The 22,949-nt window shown below is 37.4% G+C and overlaps 1 protein-coding gene across 1 annotated transcript in view; it reads left to right on the forward strand.

The window, feature by feature from the left end:
* The window catches only part of USP32 (ubiquitin specific peptidase 32), a 94,029-nt gene that overhangs the window by 16,663 nt on the left and 54,417 nt on the right, over positions 1–22,949 (forward strand). Inside the window, exon 2 of the mRNA XM_009891181.1 lies at positions 21,705–21,832. Within this exon, the coding sequence (XP_009889483.1) occupies positions 21,705–21,832 (128 nt within the window). The remainder of the gene's footprint in view (positions 1–21,704; positions 21,833–22,949) is intronic.

The raw sequence follows: 22,949 nt of genomic DNA on the forward strand, positions 1-22,949 counted from the left end.
GGTTCTCCCGACCGGGAAAACCGGCGTTGGGGGAAATTGTGGCATCCCGGTGTGACAGGACTTGGCCGCGCTGCCTGTCAGCTCCCGCCGCCGGCGCTCCTCGTGTTTACTTGCTGCTCTCCGCGATGGGGAGCACCCATCGGCATCCCATCGGCTGGAAGATGGATGTTGCTTGCGCGGTTTTGTGATGTACGTTGCTGTTTTAGTCCGTTTGTAGATTCCTCCTGGAGAATTTAAAGAGGAACTAGCGAAGGGAAAACATAAACAAGCAAAACGCTGAATACTCGCAGCTGCAGGGCTCCAAGGCGAGCTACACCCTGTCAGCTCCCTCGCTCTAGAACTGATATCCAAGTCCAAGGACAAAGAGGGACAGCAATTTTCAACAGTAAATGTTTAGCAGGCAGGGTAGTTTTTTTATAATTGTTGCTCTGTTGTGCATTCATGTGATGTAGTACAGACAGTTAAAGCAGTTCACCTGTTTGATATTTAAAGCATTGATAAAATTCATCGGCTCAAACCAGTACATGGCTGCCCTTTTTATTTCTGCTTACATCTGAGAAGCGTGAAATGATTGATGAGGGAAAACTGGGTGGAAACACTGAGTGTTAATTGAAAGAGAAAGAAATTAATGTGAAATGGGATTTTTATTAAATAATTTTTAATATTTTTTTTTCTGGTGGAGCCTCTGAGGGATGCCATGTCAAATAGGAAATGGAGCAACATACTGTTAAGCAGAAGAAACAAATACGTGATTCAAACTCACTTTCGTTACAGATTTTAAACGTAACAGCCTTGAAGAATTTCACTTCTAGTGAACGTATAGGGAGTCTTTAAAAGCATAGGTGTATGTGTTTTTAGAGGAGTCATAAACATAGCTTGGTAGAGGTATGAAGTTGAATATAGCAGGTAGTATTTGAAATACGCTCTTTGGTGGAAAATACATTCATTTGGTCAAGGTGTATACACCAAAGTTCATAAATAAGAAAACCAAAATGTTTTGAATTTTAAAGTTAGATTTAAACTCGTATACTGCTTCAAAATCTAGGAAGTTAGTCTAGGTGTTTCATAATTAAAAATTTGCTTGATGTAAAAATAAGTTTGACTTTTTAGAAGTTGTTTAAAATGATTTCTTGCACAGTGGATGTAATATTTTTCTTTGATGTTATTCTATCTGTATGAGGCATTTAATACTGTTGTTCTGTAGGAGAACAGAAAGGTTGTTTTAGGCGCGCTAATATAAATTCATGTTTTGCTAAATAACTATGTTGTTTACTTATCCAGTGAATCATTGTATGTATAAAACAGGCTAGTTATCAAAACATTATTTGTTAGGCCATTTTTACTTGCACAGAACCATGCTGGTACATGTGGCATTTCTGTGGATGCAAACAGTGATAATCGATAAACATAAACATTAAAAAAGAAAGCGAAATGTATTTATGTCCAATTAGATCTCTTAGTTCTCTTAACGTTGTGTCCTGGTTGTTAAATGCTGAGAAAGTTTCATATTGGGTGATATTGTACAAATTCTTCAACTGTGAATTCTTCATATGTAATCAATGGTGGTTGACTGTACTTGTAGTAATCATTCAGAATATTGTGATCATATTTTTGAGACACTAGTTTTTATTGCAGTTCTTCAGGATATCTGGAAAACTGCAATAAGTGCTACTGGTTCTGTGAGCTTCAGAAAATAAGGCTGACTTTTAGGCTGTGAATGGCTGCAATTTTATTCAGTTCCATTTTGGGAGTAACCAAAGGTTGTGAAGGTGAGGAGAGTTTTTGTGGTTAAACTCTCACAATATAAATAACTGTAGCTAAAGTGTAACTTCTATTCAAGGAGTTGAAAATGTGAGAGCCAGTCGAGTGTTAATGGCCCTTTTTCACCCTGGAGCATGAGATATTTCTGCAATTTTTTTTTTTTTTCCTGTTTGTTGGCACAGACAGCTAGCTGACTATGCTGTGGATGACGTGGCCATGTGGATGGGCACGATGAAGTTGACTTGCGCCCACCGGTGCAGGTCACACTGAGTCTTGTTAGTCTCCCTTTTTCCCCTCACGCCCTGTAAAAATCTGCATTCGGTTGTGTAGTTTGGGAGTGAAAGGTAAGGGATGCTATTTTAGACATCTTTTCTCCTGTTATGAATATTGCTAAATTATGGTCATTCTTATTTATAGTAGCCAGAGGCACTACTTTGCTGTGGAAAAAGGTATGGGTTGTGAACTTGTGGTGAGAGCTCTTTCTGACCCTGTAGACCTTCTTCCGAGGATGACTTCTTTGTAAGGAGGTGAAATTCATGGATGGGTCATTACAGGTGAAGTAAAAGAGGTGCTTCATTCCAAATTGGACATAAGATTATTGGTTATTTTTTCAAACTAAGTTTGCGATGGCATAAACTGGTAATGTGGCTCTGGAGTTTGTTGCTTTTATTTTCTTAGCCCTCAGCTCCAACAGCAATTTTCTTCCTAGGGCAGTGCCACAAGTCAGGCAGGCTTCCCCAGCTCAGTCGGTATCCCTTTTTGATTTGGTGCCTTTTCCAATGTGTGTCTCTAATTTCTGGCTCCTCTGTTGCCATTCTGTTCATCAGGCTGTCTGCCTGCTTGCTCTTTCTGAGAATTGCCCAGTGTTAGGCCTTGCCTTATGCCAAGGAGGTACCTCTCTAAAGTATGCCTTGTCTTTTACTTGTTCTACTGGCAGCCTTGACACCTGATTTCTTAAAGGGCTGTCTTTGGGTCAATAAAACTTTATAAAAGGAACAACTTTCTATTACTCTTGTAATAGCTCCAGCACAGCAGCTCCTGCACTATGCTGTGTTCTGTATAGAATATTTTAATAAGGATTCCCCAGGAAAGAGGTGGCTATGTGGTATTGATGGCCAATTTATATCAGATCCCTAAGGAGTGTATTTTCCAGTGACCGTTAATGTATTCTGATTAAGTAACTTTCAGAATATAATTGCAGACTGAGCGTAAATTTATAAAGGTACTTAAAGTTATGAGATTGTGGAATCTATAGTCAAAGTTTCTGTGAATGCTACTTAGAGCAGGTCATGCTAACTCAGGCCATTTTCAGCTTATGTATGCTAAATACTCAGTCAGGTAACCACTTAAACAAAAGGAATATCGGCGAATAATCATGGATCTGTTGAATTTGTGCCAGAGAGGAAGACACGGTTTTATTTCTGCTTAAAGCAAGGCGAAATTTTTGTTACATGTATGCTGGGTTGGAACAAGGGGGAACTGTCACAACGTCAGCGTGGTCAGTGATTATACTGTTTGAAGAAATGAGTGGCTGCTGATAGATCCGTTTCATTGTGTTTTGTTTTGTGCACAATGATTTCTGAGGAAAAAGAGCAAAAAGAAAGAACAAAACCAGTGCTGTCTTTCAAAAATGTGCATGCAGTTAAAATGCCAGTTAATATTGAGGCAAAACTTGCAGGTGTATCAGTCTTCCAGGATTTGCCTCTGGAGAGGCCATGAAATAGTAGTTTTTGAAGACAGTTTTCTTTTCTGTTTGTGTATCTCAAAGATGCTGCCAATTGCAGAACAACAAGCCTGTCAAAGCAGCGAAAACCTGCTTTAATCCACAAAAAGATTAGTTAGTATGCTTTCTAATAATGACTAATGTTACGTGATGGGCAGAGGATAAATCTTGCTAATGACCTTTTGTGTTGTGCTTGAATTTGAAAAATAGCTACATTTGTTTTATTTAAATCAAGGCATATATATCTGGTGTCTGATCCTTAACATCCTCAAGCGTACAGATGTAATAAATCTGACAAAAGGATGATGGAAAACTTCTGCAAATACGTAATCCTCTATTTGAGGTTGTCTTGATCTCAACCTGGTGACAAAATCCCTGCACTCAGCCCTTGAGCCCATGGAAGACTACTTATTATTACTCCAGACTATGAAATTAACTTTTAAAATCCCAGATGTGGTTTTAGGAAAAATGATCAGGGAGCCATTTTAGTGGTTTATTCTCTTCTTTCTATATCCCACGAATGCAATTGTTCTACTTTCTGGTCTCTTGTATCTGAAAAACAGTGCTTGAACACCACAGGTAGATGAACGTTCTTCAGGATATGTTGTTTTCTAGGAGTATAAACCTGTGTCCTTCTGTTTAAGGAGCTTTGAGTTTTCAGATGCATGTGATGAAAATGCCTAGATGTCTCTCAGCCTTCTTTTTCTTCTTTTTTCACTATCAGAATGAATAGGATCCACTGTTGAGACAGTCTAGATTATAGAGCGAGACTTGTTATGTCAGCCAGTATTTGATGGCTTTAGGGCTCTGTCATATGATTAAAGCAGGTATGAATGCATAGCTTCACACTTCCTGTTTATAAATCTGTAGAGCTGCAAGTAGCCGCTCAAATTCACAGAGCAGTAATTATTTCACAACTTTGGCATTCAGTTCTGATGCTTGTTTTGGGAGGGTACCTGAGTAGTCTCTGCTGAACATGTAATACAATATACAAGTGACTTGGGGAATTCTACTTAAATTTCCACGAACTGATGAAAAGAAGCTACTATTAGAAGAGAGGTTATTTATCTGTAATTCGTCATTTGCTAAGCTGCAGTGACCAATTTCTCTTCTTTTACTTCGGGTTCCAAGTTTAGAGAAGTGTACTCAGTGGTTTTCAACCTCTTCTTACTTATAACTGCCCAAGTTATTTCCTATTGGAAATGAGGAACATTTGTATAGTGAACTTAAGTCAACTAACTGTAAGTTTTCTTTCCTGAGATGCCTTTTGTGGTCTTGAGAAGTTCTTTACGAAATACCAGTTGAAAACTTACGAATTAGAGGAGAACGTTGTCTGCTGCTTAGGCTTTGAGTGCTGTGGTTCTGAGGGGGCTGGTGGCATACCTTTTAGTAGGTTTTTAGTAATTCTTAGATGGTTCCCGAGTCCAGTGGTACCAAGCGTGGGAGTAACTTGGTGAGTAAGTGCTCAAGGGTTGGATGTGGACACAGTGATGTAAGTTTGATAAAGGAGGATTTAAGAATGTAGGCATTAAGAATATAGGCATTTCATAAACAAGAAACAGTTGAACACCTTAAAGCAAAAAGCCCTCAAAACCTTGAAATATGATTCGGTAAATGTTGGGAGTCCTCAGGTTTCTCACTTCAGCAGGTGAATCGTGTCTCTAAATAATAGTAGTCTCATAATATTAGATGCATTTTTGTCCTGTCAGCGTGTTACTAGAGATTGAAATCAAAGCGGTCAGGAAAGCTGCCAAATGAGCGTAAAGAGATAATATCATTCCAGCCATGGTGACTGGAAGTTAAAGGATAAGCTGAACAAATCCTCGTTTTGAGTGTTAAACATCTTGATATAAGCTAAAAGTACACTATCAGGCTATTATATACATAAAGTATTTTCTTATATTGATGTGTAGACTAAAATTGGGTACGCAAAGCAGTGATTTGTTTTATAGATTATATGCCTATATATCGCACAGCTTGTATAACTCTTGCTTGTTCTGCTTTATTCCTTGTGTTTTAAGCAATGAACTCAGTTATTTTTGTGGTCACCTCTTTCTAATCAGTTTCTAGTTTTTGCTCCTTTAACAGCAGGCCTTTTTTTTTTTTCTTTTTTTTTTTTTTTTTTTTCCTCTTTCTCAATATACATGCCCAGAGAAAGTTGTTGAACTTTCGTCCTTGGAGGTTTTCAAGACCTGCCTGGACAAAGCCCTCTGCAAGCTGGTCTGAGTTCAGTGTTGACCCAGTTTCAAGCATGAGATTGAACTAGTTGACCTCCTGAGATACTTTCCAACCTGACAGATTTTGTGAAATATTTCTGTTCATCTTGAATTTTGTAAAGCCTTGTTTTTATGAAATATAACATCAGGGTCCTAAATCTACTTAGCAGTGTCCTACAGAGAAAATAAAATAAGACAAAGATAGAAACTAGGAAGCTTTTCAAAATTATATGAAGCATCTCTAATGAAATGTGAAAGGGAAAAAAAAATAGGGGTCTTCTTGAGTCCCGTGGTACTTGACCTGTAAGAGTATCAGGCTTTCTGGCTGCTGGCACTATGGGAGAGATGAGTAAAACAACCCTCACCCCTTTCTTCTGCTCAAAGGGAAGCCAGCCTACTGTCTCATTGCATAAAGTAAGTAAGGCATTCAGTTCTTTAGTACTCAAAAAAAATGAAATCACATTAAAAAAATGGGCCTGTGAAGGGATGACAAGCTTTGTTAGAATAAAAAAGAACATAGCATTAGCAAGTTACGTGATTAGGTGAGGCATGATATGTCTATTTAATCTATAAATTAAGATTATTTTGCAATGGCTGCTTTGTGATAGGACTGATCATGATTTTTCTGTATTTGAAAAAAACATATATTACTAATGTCTGTCATCTTAAAAATGACAGAATATCTTCTGAAAATTGAGTTTATTTGTGGTTAGATTGTGAATTCATACATTTGTTCTAAATAATTTGGTATATGGGGAGTGCCAGGTAGGTCTAATGAGTTGCATGTCTTTGAGCTTTTATCATGGCATCTGTATGACTTAGCTACTAATTATTTTTAAATCTTTTTTAGTCCAAGAAGAGATGCAAAATACAGTGAGCATACAGAAAAGAAATGGAGGAGGGGTAAAACCAAGCGTTGCATTTTCAAATACCGAAATTGTTTCTGTCCACTAAGTTATTTCAAGGAGTGTTGTAAACCAGAGCTACCCAGTTGCGTTTTTTTTTTTAGGGCCTACTGGGTTATTTAACAGTGGTCTGTTGATTTTAAAGATTTGCTCAGCAGGGGGCTGTGCACCCAGTTGAGTTCTGCTGGGCCAGGTAGATGCTGTGTTCCTCCTTGGGTTGAGAGCTGCAGTCTTGTTTTACTGCTGCTGACTGAGGGACTGGGAGCGCACCAAGATGTGTTTGGTGTCTCATCATGAAACCTTATGGAGTGAGGTACTTATGGACACCTGTGAAGTGAAATTGTGTTCTTAATGAGTTGAAGTGTGAGAGTTTTTCTGCCTGTCCTCGACTGATAAGTCTTTGCATTTGAGGTGAGTGTGGTGTTTGCTGCACCCTAGGTATCTAGCAGTGCTAGACTATTTGGTGGTAACTTCCAGAATTATTTTGAATTACATGTGGGACTTGGTGTTCAGTGTAGACAGCTCAGGAGCACACAGCGTTTGATTTGAACTGCCCAACCTCTCATTAGGTGAGCTCCAGTTGGGTATTGACTGCTCGCTGGGTTCTACAAGGAACACCCAATGAGATGGAAACTGTGCTGATGGTATATGTGCAGGTCTTCAAGTTCTGCATGTGTATTTTCTGAACTGCATTTTACAGTTTAGTCTTTGGTATTGTTCATAAGAAAACTGATGATTTCCTAGTTGAAGTTTCTGTATAGCTAAGAAAGTTCTGGAGGTTAATTCTAAATAAGACTTTCAGTTTTCAAGTATTTTAAAAACAAGTTATTTCTTAATTTTTTATATTGCTTGAAGCAGTTGCTTTTTCTTTAAGTTATACTTTGTCCGAATTACTGTGAATGTCCATGTGATATTTGCAGTATTGAATAACTACAAAAAGCATCTTTAACATTTAATTTTCATATGAAAAGGTCATTTACATAATGAGACAATGAAGCCTTTGGGCAAAGATGAATGTAGAAGAAAAATCCATTAATGTAGATTCTGCCTAAGAGTTTGAAAGGGTCTAATTCACAAAACTTTGAATACTATATTATTGCTAGCACGCACTGGAATAAAAATACCCTGCTTGCCTAAAAAGTGGCAAAATCCTAATGCACATTCTCTTTTGTGATTTCTTCAGGGACATCTTACTTTTTTAGTGATGACTGTGTCTGTATAGCTTTAGTGTGTTCAGCTTAGCTGTGTAATAATACTTAGCATTTCTTTTTTACGTAATGAATTTTAACGCCTCTGAGAAGTGGTTTTTTTATGAGATTGTGTTTACAATTGAGCAGTGTTGGCGTAGTCCTTATAGGTGGGGACATGGGTGGAAAGAGTACGTGTCTTTTAACTGCAGTTTTATTAAACTAGTGTAAAAGTTTTTCTGGATTTCTGACTCTTAATGGGTATAAGCTGGGTTCAGATCTTTGTTTGAAACAAAATGTGTCTGCGTATAGTTTTTGTAGTGGTGCACCAAATCTGTTTAAAAAATGATGCAGGCTATAATCAATCACAGCATTTTTCTGTGTAGACCATTAAGTCATTCATCATAATGACAATAAAAAATTCCTTCATTATTTTAGTGTAATACGGATGTGCGGCTGAGTTCTAGGCGGTAGAGATATGTGTTTCTTGGTTAAATAATCTAATAGTTTAACAAAATTACTTTTTTTAAAAAAATATGCTAACATTTGCAACAAGGCCTTTGCTTGGTTTTGAGGCAAAATAGGATATGCCTGAGAAGGGTTTGGACAAATGATAATCAAGGCAATCTGTAATGACCAGGGTTTATTTCCCATTGTATACATTGTTTAATGTAAAAATGGTGAAAGCACTGCAATAGTTACTTACCCGAATCATTACCTCCACTGAAGGGATTAGCTATCACAGGTAGGGTGACTTGGCATATCAAGTGACATGCTGCGATCTCTAGGGTGTTTAAATCCTCCTCTCCCTTCTACTTTCAGCCTATCACAACATGTAACAAGCCTCTCCTGTCACATGGAAGTGTGCTGATGAGGCTAACAACTCATTGTGCTTACCATTTTAGGGCAAAATAATGATCCATTTTCTGGAACAGTATTCCTAAGCTGCATGGGTTAATGTGTTCATCAACACATTGAGGTGGAATGCACTGCAAACCATCCAGAGCTTCTGGGACACGGATGTCACTGAAACTAACAGGACAGCCTCTTAGTCTCAATGGGTAATTTTGGATGGACTGAGAAGATGGGCAGAAATATCATCTGCCTTTACACATCACTATACATTTCAACTTTGACTTTTAGAATAAACGGTGAGACATTCTTCTATACTTTAAAAAGAGATTTGACTTCTCCTCTGGTCAGGTTCTCTGCTGGTGCATGTCATGAGCATGTGCGGAACTGGTCTGGAGTGGGGCATCCCCATCAGTCATTAGAGTGCCATACATGCTGCTAACCATCAACTGCAAAGGGAAAATGAAGCTATACTTTCCAGTGTCTTGTGTAACATTTATTTTGAGGGTGGGTTTTTTTTGAATATTCAAATCTGTTGAAGCTGTTTTGCTTAGTTTAGAGTCTGAGCTGGACCCAGAAGCTGAGAAGCAATGTCACCAGGCCAAAATAAGAGATAATTGCATTCTGTGTGGAAAGGAATTCTTTATCCTTTAAAAAGAAAACCCATTACAAGCCTTTTGGAATTCTTCCTCACAAGCTGTGTTGTTTATTCACCTTGTATCTGTCTTTCTGTTAGCAGGTCTTTCAGTTGTCATCTACTCATGCAATTTAATTTCATGTTAAGTATTTAGTATAGAATGTATGCTTAAATTTCTTTTGTGTTTTGAATTGATATTCCTTATCTTAATTTACAGTGATAACGGGAAATGCTCAGGTCTTGTCCTATGGCGGACTGCTTTGGCAGCAAGTCATGAACTTAACTAGCTTAACAGGTATACACTACTCTCTCAGTGGAACTCTGCAAATGATCATAAGACTGATTTAGTTGGATTTTTTAGCAGCTGTTTTAAATGATCAGTTTTACTGCATTAGTTTGGGAAATTGTTCTTTTAAAATTCTGAAACCTTCAATGAAAAAAATGTGGAAGAAACTCAGAAACCTAAGTAGAACAGGAAGTGCCAGATTTAATAAGTCTGTGGATGTAGAGAAAAAGAACTGAAAGTATTGGGATAGTAATTATGAGAACTTCAGTTTTGCAGATTAAATTTGTTCTAAAAATGAACTTGAATATGGCATCATGAATCTATTTTGGGCTGAAGAAGCACTTCCTTTCAATCTGTGTTTCTAGTTGTTAGGTGTTATCCAGAAACAAAATCTTATTCTGCACTGGCAATTTCTTAGTCTTGTAAAGATTTTTAGCACATTTTCCCTAACAATGTGATAGAGTTAAATCCTGGATTTTAGTTTAAAAATTAGAAAAGTGGATTTGTGCTTTGCATAGCGGAGGCAGCATCGCTTTAAGAAAAATCAGCTGTGGCAGTTAGTGTAGTCAATATCGCCTGCTCTGTATTCTGTGAGGATGTTAACGAAGATTGTTATCAGTGGAAAAGTAGTATAAAAACTTTTTGGGCCCTGTTTTCCAATCTTGCAGCTAACAACATGATTTTTCGTTTCCTAAGGAATTATAATCGATCTTTTTGCCACTAACAAATTCCCCACTTTTTTGTGTTATCTGCAATTCGCTTCTCTTCACCTTACTTAAAGAACAGTTGTGTAAATATCTTGTATGAACTAATCTTATTCCTTAAATAATGAGTAGATTGCCATGTAGATAGGTTAAAGGAGGAAGGAACCATAATATACACTAACTCTAATATAGACCACTGGTTAACTATCTGCAGAAGCCAGAGTATTACAAGAATAGAGATTAAAAAGCAGAATATAAACTATTTGATAAATATCTCCTCATATAAAATGTTCATAATTCATTATGTAAATATGCTGCTTCTAATAGAGACTGTGATGTCCTTGGGGATATGTTGTGAGTCTTGTCGGAGATTCAGGGAGAGATTCCAACTGCTGATGCTATTCAGGGCACTGTAGCTCTTTGGTGTTAAGTCATTCTAATACCTTTTCTGTTTCTATACTGCTTTTCTGTGAAACAGTGGACAGTGTGTTTATATGAAACTCTTGAAATTTGAGTCATCACATCAATCTAAACTGCTCAGTGGCAGTAAAATTACTACTGGGAGGTGGTTTCCCCTACAGCTGTGACATGGTGTGTCTAAATACACTGTTCCATTCTTCTGGATGTAGGGCCTTAGGAATAGTATGCATCTAATGATGAATATTTTTATAGATTAATTTTGTAACAGAGCACAGAAACACTTAAAACTAATATGGTGTATTTCGGGATAGTTCTTCAAAAATCTTAGTCCTTGGATGTTGATGGAGAATTCTCTTAAGAGGAGATGCAGCGGTAGAAATGGAGTTTGGAAATAGCAACGCTAATTATTTGCTATTGTCTGTTAAAAAAAACATCTCTGATTCAGTTCTTGGTGTTCTACCAAACATGTAATAGGGTCCCAGAACTAACCACATGTTAGGTTTTATTTTATTTCTTGACTATATAGGCTAGTGTCTCTATTTGTGATTCTGCTTTTATTTTTCAGCCATTCCCAGATTGCGTAGCAAACTTGTTATGTGTTTATAACAATGTAACAGAAGACATACATTTGTGACCTGACACTAAAATAGTTCGCTTTGAATCTGAGTTTGAGATTGTGTTTTATACAGATGTGTCCCCAAGAGCTGAGAATAGGAAGGGCCAAAATACAGAGCCTCTTACTGTCTGTCAGCTGTATGTGTATATACACCTGTATAATGTGTTTCTGCCAAAACACTTGACTTCCAAGTGAGGAATATTTTTCTTCTAACTTTAGAAATAAAGATTTAGCAGTGTATAAATGTTATCTGAATCTTTTATTATTCTTTACTTGTCATCATATTTAAGTACTGCGCTTAACTAGAGTTGGCTCTTTCAGCTGCCGGAGACTAATGGTTGAGTAAATACTTGATCAAAACTGTACCAGCAATCGCAAATTAGAACTCCTTGCCTTTTGTCCTCACTGAAGGCTATAGGAAACACTGCCTTCCTGTGCAGAAGTTGCGGATTATGTTTAACTTTCAGGCTTAGACTGTATTTCTTCAATTAAAGAACAATTCATAGTATAGCTGCCTTTAATATCTTTGACACTGTTGGGAGACAGGGCATGAAATATTTGTTATATTACAAGTTCTTTTGTAGCAAGGTTCTTATGTGGCATTTGCCTTTGCTTTTCTTTTAATAGGCTGGTTTTTTTCTTGGAAATGAGTTATATAATGTAATTTAGTGTATCTTAACAAGCATAAATATCCAGATGATTTTCATGGTGGTCATACAGTGGAAGCAGCTTTTCAGAATTGTGACAGAACCTGTTCTACTCATCTATGACAATACAAACTTCCAGTGTGTTTACCAAGAAAACTGATGAAGGGACAGCTCAGAAAAGCAGTTTTGTTTCCAACCGAAGTTGGACTAAACACCCATTCTAATAAATACTGAGAAGATGGAGAGCTAAAGCCATCATCCTGGGAAATCATGTACTAACTGTGAAGGAGCATCAGCAGAAAATAGCACTGGAAAAGGAAAGAAAAATGAGGAATGAAGAGGTTAGAAATTGGGCACAGAGCGATGACTATGCTCAGGTGAGGGCAGGCATGCCAGGCAGGGTTGCTGACTTGTAGGGCTTCCGTAACTCCTGGCTCATTTTTGTCCACGCTTCTGTCTTTCGGCGGGGAGTTCGGGCTTCCTGGTGCTGTTGCTGCAAGACGGCTTATGCTTTCTGTTCAAAACCACTTAAAACTTGTACCTCTGCCTCTTTTCCTTTTGCTTTTCTGTACAGTTTCCACGCCTGGCTGTGCTGGTGGGCTAGCTGAGTATGTTTTCTCCAGGGTCAGCAGCAGTTTATTCAGAGCATCTAGAGCACCTCATCTTGGAAGAAGCGATAAGCGCTTCCAAGGGACATGTGTCTGGGAAAGGTGGTGTCCTGTGATTAATCAGGGCTAGAAATTGCTCTGCTCAGCCACTGAGAATGAGTTTACCAGTTGTTTAACTGATAACAGTAATTACTTTTACCCCTAATATTGCAGTCTATTGCACTTTGTATAGTAAGAGTTGTTTTAATGATCCGCAGCGTTTTCTGAATTTTCGGGTTCTTTCAGGTTTCTTCTGTGGCTTACAGGGTTGGACTGGTAAGCATATAAAACTAGGCTCTTTTAATTCCTGAGGCTATAAAATATAGCCAATAAGATTTAAGTGCTCAGATGGTGGGAGGATTATTTCACTGTTGGGGCTATTATGTAGCAATTCCTATCCAGGGTAGTCTTATGGGGAGGGTTGTCACAGAACCTGTACTGATTAGCTTTCCTTGAAGCAAACATAATCCAAATAGCAATGTGACAGTGTGTGCCCTGATGGAGATACTTTACAGATGGATAAAACAGGCTAATAATACTTAATGGCATTCTTTTTGAGGATGGTAACCGTGAGAAGTAAGCTCTTTGAAGATTAAAAGCGTCACGTAAATGCTAAGTATTCATGTTACAAAAAATTGGCAAATCCTATTGTAATAACTAAATCTTCTTCCGCTCTCTGCACACAAGATGTTAAACCTTTGATATGCGTTATGGTTAGGTCTAACAGAACCAGGAAAAGCTTTATCCCCAGGATGAGCCACTACTACCAAAAACCAAAAAATAGGTAGGAAAAAATACAACTGGATTGAATAATTTGATTTTTTTTTTTTTTAATACCGAAACCATGTTGCTGTTATACTTATCCTATTATTGGTAAAGGTCATGTTAAGGCTGTTAAGTCCTTAGTAAGAAGCACTGTTGAATTTGAATGGTGCCATTTTTGATATTCTAGTTATGAATGATTCCTCAAGAGTGGATTAATTTTTTTCATTAGGGGAGGCAGGATTTTTTTGCCTGTATTTTCCCCCAAAATATTCTCAAGTGGATTCCTTTTTGGCAGGAATGGGTGGGTGTGGAGGTTGTCTTTTTCATCGGAGCTGGTTCATTTATCTCAATTGTATTTTGCAGTTTGTTCTTCCTATTTGGGGTTGTTCCCAAACATGCTTTACATTCACTTGCACATTTTACCTCTTTGAAGCTTTTTAGTAATTGCTTTGGTTCTTGACAACTTCATAACCACAGCCATTAAGTCACAATAAAGACTAATGAAAAAAGTAATAAAATTTCCATGTATAACTAGAATGAAGATTCCTGGGGGAAATATTGAGCAAGTGATTACAGGGAAGATAATTGTCTGGTTAGAGAATTATATGCCCTGTGAGTTTGATATTGAACCTGTAAAGTTGTCGCTTAAAAATCAAAATATTAGAATTATTAAAACCCAATCTGGAAGTCAGGAAGAGCTTGAGGTAGGTGAATTTTGCTTGCTTTCTGAAGGATGATCAAGTTGTTGAATAAACGTGGTTTTATGTTGATGATTGCAAATGATTGCTTGCTCTGTATGCTTGAGGTCTGCGGGGCTGGTTTGTGTTTGGTTTTGGGGTTGTTTTTTGGTTTTTTTACGGCACTAACATAGCAAGCTGTTTTTCATCCAGTAGTGACATTGGAAACTCAGGATTTTGTGTGTGTTTGTAGAGTATTGTGGGCATTTTGATGCTTACAATTCTGGGATATAGTACCAGCCCTACTAGATATATTATAAGATACTTTAAGTCAGATGAGCTCAAAGTTTCTTGACCCTTCACCTTAACTGAACTTTTTATCCTCTCCGGTTTTTCTTCTTCCTGCTTATGCAGTAATTTGTTTCCTGTTTTGATTTTCAGCATTGTTGATATGTTGTGGTCTTCTGCCTTGATTTGGCTTTTTTATTTTTTTTTACTGGTCACCTGTAAACTAGAATAAATAATTTCTTTTTATGTAGCCAAATGAAATATTTTAGGCTTGTGAGACATTAAAATTTTATCAGCTTTTTGGTGCTGTTACTGCTGCTCATACTAATGGAAGTGGCGATTTGCATTTTACTTTTGTGATTCTGGTGTAAATAGCAATTACCGAATCACTGATTTGTTTTCAGCAGTCACTTTCTCTAATAAGATGAAAGGAAAGAAAACAGATACGTGCTTTGTTTCTGTGTCCAGTTCGTTATAGATTGTGTTAATTGGCTGTCAGTTTGTAGTAGCCATGGCAGATTAACTCCACCTACCCTCAGTTAAACTATTGGGATTCTGTCCTTCTCACTGATTAAAGCAGTTCCTTACTAGTAGCTTATAATACTTTTACAGAGTATCTGAGATCTTTTAACGAACATGTCTGATGTACACTAGAATTTCTATTCATTTTAGTGTTGAGACAATTAAGATGTGGAGAGGCTAAGTGTGTCTTGCCTGCATGTCTGGGGCAGTATTCAGAGAGTTCGAATGCTGTGCTTTTATTCTTACCCTTTACTACAACAGGCAACTGTAGGCTTTCAAAAGCTACATTTTGTGTCTCATTCTGTATCACCAGAGCATTTTGCATAATTGTGCTTGGATTTTGAAGGGTGAGGGAAGAAACATTGTAAAGGAAGGTATTCTTGCGGCTGGTCTGACTTTCCTAATAAATAGGAATTTAAAATACATTTATTGTGCTCACTCTTGTTGCACATGTCACAGGCAAGGTATATAGTAATTATGTTATGTAAGCTGTAATAAATCCATTAAGCCTGACTAACCACTTCTTTTAACCTTTAGACAAGCTCCCTTGAAAATGAATATTTGTTTCTTATAATGCTTAACGTTCACGTGTGAGCTGTTGCATCTTAAATAGCAGTGCTTGCTCGTAAATTTTGGTGTCGCTTCTCTTCAGTGCGTCTGTAAATCTTTAAACTTCTTTGCAAGGGCGTTGGAGAGCAGCCGTATGCTGAAAGACGGGAAGATAAGTTCCTCTGCTGGTTCTTGCTTTAGGTACAAGTTAGTTACTGGTGCCAAGCAGAGGCTGTAATGCATGACAGTTCTTATATCCACAACCTCGATACTGTTCCTAGTGCTCCATCATTAAAAAAAAGGAAGATTTTTAGCTACTTTCTTACAGTATTTGAATAAAACATATTATTGAGGTAATTTGTACAAACTTTAGCTTAGATTCTTTAGTCTCTGAGGAAGTATGATGGAGTATGCAGTGTAGGTACTTCGATTAGTGAGGAATTGGCTTTGATGTCACCATGTTTTTCTAGCACTTTTTCCAAGATAGAAAATGAACAAGCAAAAGTATCATATTAGGTGTATTTAGTTATGTAGACATATTTTTATGATGACTCTTCATAAATTTCAGTAGCAGTCCTGTAACAGCAGAGTAGCTTTTGCTGAGACAGGAGTTTGCTTCCCAGCTTGCTGAGTTTTGCACGGGTGTTTGTTGTATAAAGTTGTCCTTTGCTTTTCAGTACGACCTTTGTCTTGAAGTGACAGAGGTTGTGCTGTACATTGGCCCATACATTACTCACAATGCGTTTGAAAACTTCCCAAGATAAAGACAAGAAGGTGGGGGTGGGATTAGTGCCACAGGGTGTGGAAAGAAAAAACTTTCTCAAATGATTAGAGAATAGGTGATGTGTCTGCAGAACTTGCCAAAGCTCCACTGTAAGGGTTGATTTCTTCCACCTTAGCTTAGTTAAGCAGAACTTAAGGTACAGCTAAAGATGTACTTCAATGTTACAGAATGGGTAAACAAAAGGAATGATAAAATGAAGAGAAATTGTGATGCATAAATTACTGTTTTACGTATACTATCTGGACTACAATTTTTATACAAAATGGACTTTAAATTTGAGAGTAGTTGATTGAGCCCATGTAAATTTGAGTATTAAGACAGTAAATATTTCAGATAATTAACTTTGTTTTTACACAACTCTGTGAGTTTTAAGTATGAGGAGGAGGGGAGTAACTTCAGCTGTGTTTTCTGCCTTCCTTCTTATGGAATGTTGTATCTAATGTCCAGAATGTGGGTATCTGACATTAGGCTTCTACATAAACGTAGCATACTTTTTCTGAGACAGATTCCCTGCAGCTCCCATTTATATCAGCGACACAGCTGATGGGGATCCCCCCTGAAATTCAGGTCACTTTTATGTGGGTGGTGAAATAAAGTTTAAGTCTGCAGTTGGGCATCTAGGCTTGCATAGTTTGAGCTTTAGATACGGTTTGATTATAAAAGGAAAACTCCAGGATGACTTGGTGATAAATACGTGGAGTGAAAGCAGTAGAAAGAGGGTGGCTTCCAGTACGGGACTGTTTTGGAAGGCACTACACAAATCGTTACCTGGACAGAAGTGAGTTTAAAAAAAATAGTAGTCTCATAAATCCATGTAAACAGCATTAGGTTTAAGTAACGCTATTAAACTAAAAATATCCTCGGCAGTTGAATGAGCTGAAGGTTTGTTACAATTACTGTAAGTTGCGGTGACATTTTTAGCTGAGGTTGCACGGTTTCATTTAAACTTTATTAAACAAACTTGAGCTCGAATATTCCCTGGAGAATTGGCAGCAGCACTAATCTTCTGTTAAAGTGTTTTTAACTTCATTGGAAACCATCCAGCCAAGGTAGCATTGAGCAGGTTTGTATTAGAAAAGTTTCCTAGATAGAATGGCATAGTCTGTGGCTTTTCTGTTTGTTTCAATGGTATTTTTTTGGAGTTAGGCAGATACAATTTTAAGAATTAGAGTATAGTATCTAACTAGTGCAAATTGATTTTATTATTTTGAAAAATAAAATAATAAAAAGTTAGCTTCCAGAGTCTTGACGTGTGCAGTTCCAATTGCATTGCTTTCTCTGCCGTAATATTGAGGTTGTGCCACCTGTTATTGGTAGAAGCAGTGTGGTGATGGTTTTTGATGCGTTGGCTACCGTGAACTTATTTTGGGAAGTCTTACGTGTTCTGTTTTTCAGTGTCAGGTTATGAATGCAGCAACAGTGTATCCGATAGTGTAGTGTCTGTCTAATGAAAGCAGCTTGTGAATGGTCTTTTCTTACGTGTTTGTGGAGAACTGTCTCCTGAAAGCGTTTGGTAAGACTGAGCCTTTGGAAAAAGTGAATATACTTCATGAAGGAACTTAAGTCAGTGTAGGAAACAGGGTTGTTAGCTACACTTACGTCCAAAGGTGGAATTAAAATAACCTCCATGGTCTATGATGCTTGCTGCACGGGACTTGTGGAGTTGAGAGAAAAAGAGGTCGCTTGTGGGTATGTGTGTTCTAATTTTTAATATTATTATAGTAATAGATGTATTGCTTCTGGAAATGGTACTTTCATCATTTAAGACAGTTTTATTTCCTCTCAACATGCCATCATGTTCTATCTCTATGTTGAATAATTGGTACTTTGGGATTTTGTATTCAAATATTTTATTTGTCTTCCAGACTCATAGTAACATTGATAATGTCTTTGATTTATACTCTGCTCGTGTCAGTAGTACTTTCACATGCCTGGATCTAAATGTATAATGAACTTATTTTTACAAAGCTTTGCAGATGATTTGAAATGGCCAGCATCTGCCACTTTAATGTGTCCTGGGAGCAGAAGTAATGACCTTTCCTGTAATTCCATGACCCATTTTGTAGTTTCTGCATGCATGCAAACAACAATATTACATAGTCTCTAGCACTAATAACTTGCTTTTGCAATGTAACATGGGCTAGCGGTATCAACTTATCACCTACTATTAAATGATATGATATGATATACTGACAGTTCTTTTTGAAGGTGTTAGTCGTATTGGTTGACTAGTTTTCTTCCCAGTCGTCTTCTCGCCAACCCATCCTTCAGTAGGACCTCAGCCACATCTGTGTTTCCTGGTGTATGTATGGGATTTTCCTATTTCTCAACACTGCCTGAAACCCACTCTTGGCACTCGTAGGTGCTCGGGGAAGTACGAGTAACGGCTGCCTGCCCCATGCTCTTGGGCTTACTGTCCATCTGCAAAATATAGTTGGCCTAAGTTTCATTGCTGTGCTTGTTGGCTTAACTTGTGATAGTGAGACCTGTCTGCTTAGAGGGGAGGCCATCTCTGTCCTGCGAAACTGCAAAACAGCGACTCCACCAGGGATAAATGAATGCACTGCTCCTTGTGACATCAGAGTTTCACACAAGGATCCGTGACTCCTACAGACGTGTAACTTGTTTCGTGCACTGAGGGATGTAAGGTGATATGTAAAATATCTCTGGAGTACTCATATGATCTGCAGTTTAGGTTGTCAGGTTACAAATTGCTTTAATTTCTGTTAATACAGGTAAATTCCATAAAGGAATGGCCAGTAAATTTTTTGATTATGAAAGTAATTGACTGACAAAAACAACTTTATATTCTAGCCTATTAGGTATAGTCAGTTCACATTTATTGGCTTAATAAAATTTTCTATTAAACCAGTAATTGGAAGTTTTACATGGCTATGGGCTGTTGTATTTCTTTTAATTAATCCTAGCAAGAAAGTAGTACACAGGTGTAACTCAGGGAGATCGTACTTGTGTTCCTCTTGAGAAGTGCTTTTGCCATAAGTGGGCTCAGCAGTGAGGGCAGCCGGAAGGCGACCGGGGTTGTTTGAAACTGCATCCGTTGCTCCTTACCATTGTGCTGGGGAGAAACTTTTAACAAACTGGAACAAGGGACGCAAAAATCATCAAAATGCTGGGAAAAAATACTTCTCTTATAATTTTTTATGAAAATTACTTGAATTTTCTGTGCAGCCAGGAAACTAAACCTGCAAACCTCGAGAATGACACTATATTAAGGGGCTGTATATGTTGTGTCTGTTTCAACCTTATTTTTGCAGTAAGCATTAATTAGGTTACTTGAAAGTTCATTATAAAACATGTAGAGCTGTAAGCATGTGGTTAGTTAACGCTTGGTTTGTGTATAAACTTTTTTGCTAAACGACCACAAACCAGATTGGGTTAACTGGTCAGAAGTTCAAAAAATTAACTGAGGGGGAGAAAAAAAACCCAGAATGCAGAGTCTATTTTTAATAAAAGCATGTGTGTGCTCACGCATATAAAAAATAAATTAAAATACTTTCATCAAAGAACTGTTGCTAGATTTTGTCTAGGATCTAGGTTGTTTGCTATACCTTGCCAAAATAATGAAGCCAGCACCATCCCCTTTTCCTGTCCCCTTAGCAATCCCCAGCTTTTAGTCACTAAACATGTACTGGGGAGTTGTTCCTGTTGGCTGAAAATTCGCTGTAGTTACGCTGTGTGTAGAGGCGTGGAGGAGACGAGGTGAGGCACTTCTGTTGATTTTTTGTGCGTGTTTGGAGGAAAGGCTGCGGTGTGAGGGTCGGTTTCTTTGCAGAATCTTTATTTTGGTTCCCGATTCCATGATTCAGAAGAGCTGGGGAGTGTGGAGAATGTCACTTCAGGTTGTAAATATTGTATGGTATTGGAGAGTTTGTTTCCAGTTTAGCCAGAGCAAATCTTGGAAGAAAACTCCTAACTGGTATCCCTAACAGTGTTTGAGCATTCATTAAACATCACATGTAAAGACACAAAGAAAGAAAATGACTCTATGGACAGATGTTAATACAAAATAGTGAAATTTAAACACCATATAAGCTAGGTGACAGTATTATACCAACTTTCTTATGCCGTATAATTAAAGTATGCTTGTTTTATTAAGGCAAGATATGTGATGATGATAAATTAAGTATGTCTTTTGCCAAATCCATGTTAATTTATAGCATCAGTGCTGTGTGGGTCACACTTTAGGTTTACTTCGTAAGTCTTTTGAAATTTTACTGAACCGAAGCACCCTGAATCTATAACAAAATTTGAAAAGAAACATGACCCAATTTCTGGTTTTATGCGCAATTGTTAAATGAAGTCACTAGTCTGTTTCAGTCTTTTCAGACTAGGATTAAAATTAGGAGGAATGTTTCATTGTGATTTACTTTTAAGGAGTGATTTTTCTTTTGTTGAATGAGTTAATTGAAATGTAGATGTTATAAAGAGAGTGTTGGGTTAAGCTCTCAAGTGTTCTGTTTTATTTTGGCTGACAAAAAGCTTGACAAGCTTTTGGCCATGTCAGTGTTGTTTCTGTCTGGCTTGTTATATCAGGGTAAGGAAAATGCCTTACTATAAATACAGTGAAATAGCTATCATGTACAGCATCATTTCTTTTGGCTTCTGGATGGTAAATAGCTCTTCCTGCACTGCGTGGTAACTTACATGCGATCCGGGTCATGGTGTGTTATTCTCTGCAACTTGACTTTTTGACAAAGGACTTGTTTTGTTCAGCGAGATACTTCAATTCTTAAACACTTTATTAGAAAGTTGCTCTATGCTTGTAAAATCTGAAAGCAGGGGCTGCTTTTCAGGAAGCTCATGTGCGAGTATAGACAGGATGTCATCAAACTTTTCACATTTACAGATTGTGAACAAGTTTGAACAGGTTTTAGCTGGCAATCAGATTTTGACTGTGCAAGAAAATCTTAGGTGGTGAATTAGATTTAGTCCAAAGTTTAACTGTAGTAACCCTGTTAAATTCATGCTTCACTGTACTGTCTTACGAGCATGTAAGTGGTGATTAAATATTTTTTTTTGTACAGAAAAGTAGACTGGTTGCTATATGAAACTGCTTGAAGCATGCTGCTGGAGCTACGCTTAGTAATATTCACCACTGTTGGTTACAGATCATTTCTCTGGTTTACATGCAATGTAAAATTGATCATAAAGCTAGCCTATTTCCCTTTGTGTGACAATCGTGGTGCTTAATTTAGAACAAATTATAATACGCTATTGTAGTCAGAGAAAACAGGCAGTGAACTGTTGTAATCATTGATGTTAGCTTTAGGTCTACTTCACTTTTTTTTGGGGGGGAAGATTAGATTATTAGATCTCATTTTCTAGTAGTCAGATCTTCCCACTATTTAGGTGAAATCATGCACTTAATTGCTTCCTATCTTTTTATTGTAAAGGTAAATGTAAGGTGTATAGGATTTTGAGAGTCCTTAAGTTACTACATTTCTATGACACTTATTGACCAAATGTTTTTTTCCTCCTCTCTTCTCACTCAACACAGTTACAGACATAGAGCTAAAGCGACTGAAAGATGCTTTCAAGAGAACATGCGGACTCTCATATTATATGACTCAACAGTGCTTCATCAGGGAAGTTCTTGGCGATGGAGTCCCTCCAAAAGTTGCTGAGGTAATCTATGAACTTGCTGGTTTTTGGGGGAGGCATACGTGGTTGATAATGTACACCTATAGATGCACCCACAGATATTCCTATATGGATACGGGAGCTAATTTAATTTCTTGCCATTTTTCATACAATGTCAGAACGTACATTCTCTATCTGAAAATAATGTTCCAGACTTGGATCATGGGTTGTCAGCGATGTGTGCTTGACTGAGCTACTGATTCCAACTCAACTAATAGGTGGTAGATGACTTTGAAGTAAACCTGAATATCCAAATGTAGATTTTGGGAAGTAAAAGGTTGCGAAGTTTTAACACTGTACGTAGCTATTATAAGAGAGGATTTTGTTTACTCTGGAGATGTACTTCCTTTTGGTTTCTCTGAGGTTCCATTGGCTTTTACTTTGTTTTCTAAAGTGCAAATTAATCTTTAAAAGCTCTTAAAAATAATGTTATGTATAAAATGAAAATTAGCCAGAATCAAAATATGCTACATGGGTATATATATTGTGTGTATATATCTAGAAAAATAGTAATACCATCCTGCACACGTGCATGTTTAAAAAAAATTGTTTTCTTTCCTCGTGTTACCCCTGTCTTGAGAGAGAAATTAAAATATTGTTGGCAAAGAAGAATAAGATTAGCCAGACCTTTCAAATGATACCTTGCTCCATGTCATTTCTAATCGCAGCTTCTATTTCTGGTATCTTCAGTGGTATTGACCTCACAGGAAGCGTACGAGTCTTCCAGTTTTGTTTAGATAATGGGAGTAGTGAAGTGTGCACTGCAAAATGTTGAACATTGTGGCAGAGTGTTACTTTTTTCTGTTTTTCTTTAGTGTTGATGAAAAGGATATTACTTTCCTCTGTTGCATAGTTACAGTTTGATTTTTTTTTTTTTTTTTTACACTGTGCTTACCAGGAAAAATTGCAATGTGTGTTAGCGCTATCCAATCAAAAGGAAGTATATGGTTTGCCCATAGCTTAAAGCATGTCTTCAGTATTAATTTCTCTGTGTGTTGTCTGGATGCTTTGACTGTTAGTAGTCCATAAGAGTAAACAAAAAAAGTATCCTATGCTGTATACAGTTGGTTGAAATAGGATCAATTGTTGAGAATTTTACTTT

This window comes from Charadrius vociferus, unplaced genomic scaffold, assembly GCF_000708025.1.
Source record: "Charadrius vociferus isolate BGI_N301 unplaced genomic scaffold, ASM70802v2 scaffold239, whole genome shotgun sequence".
In the NCBI taxonomy this organism is placed as follows: Eukaryota; Metazoa; Chordata; class Aves; order Charadriiformes; family Charadriidae; genus Charadrius; species Charadrius vociferus.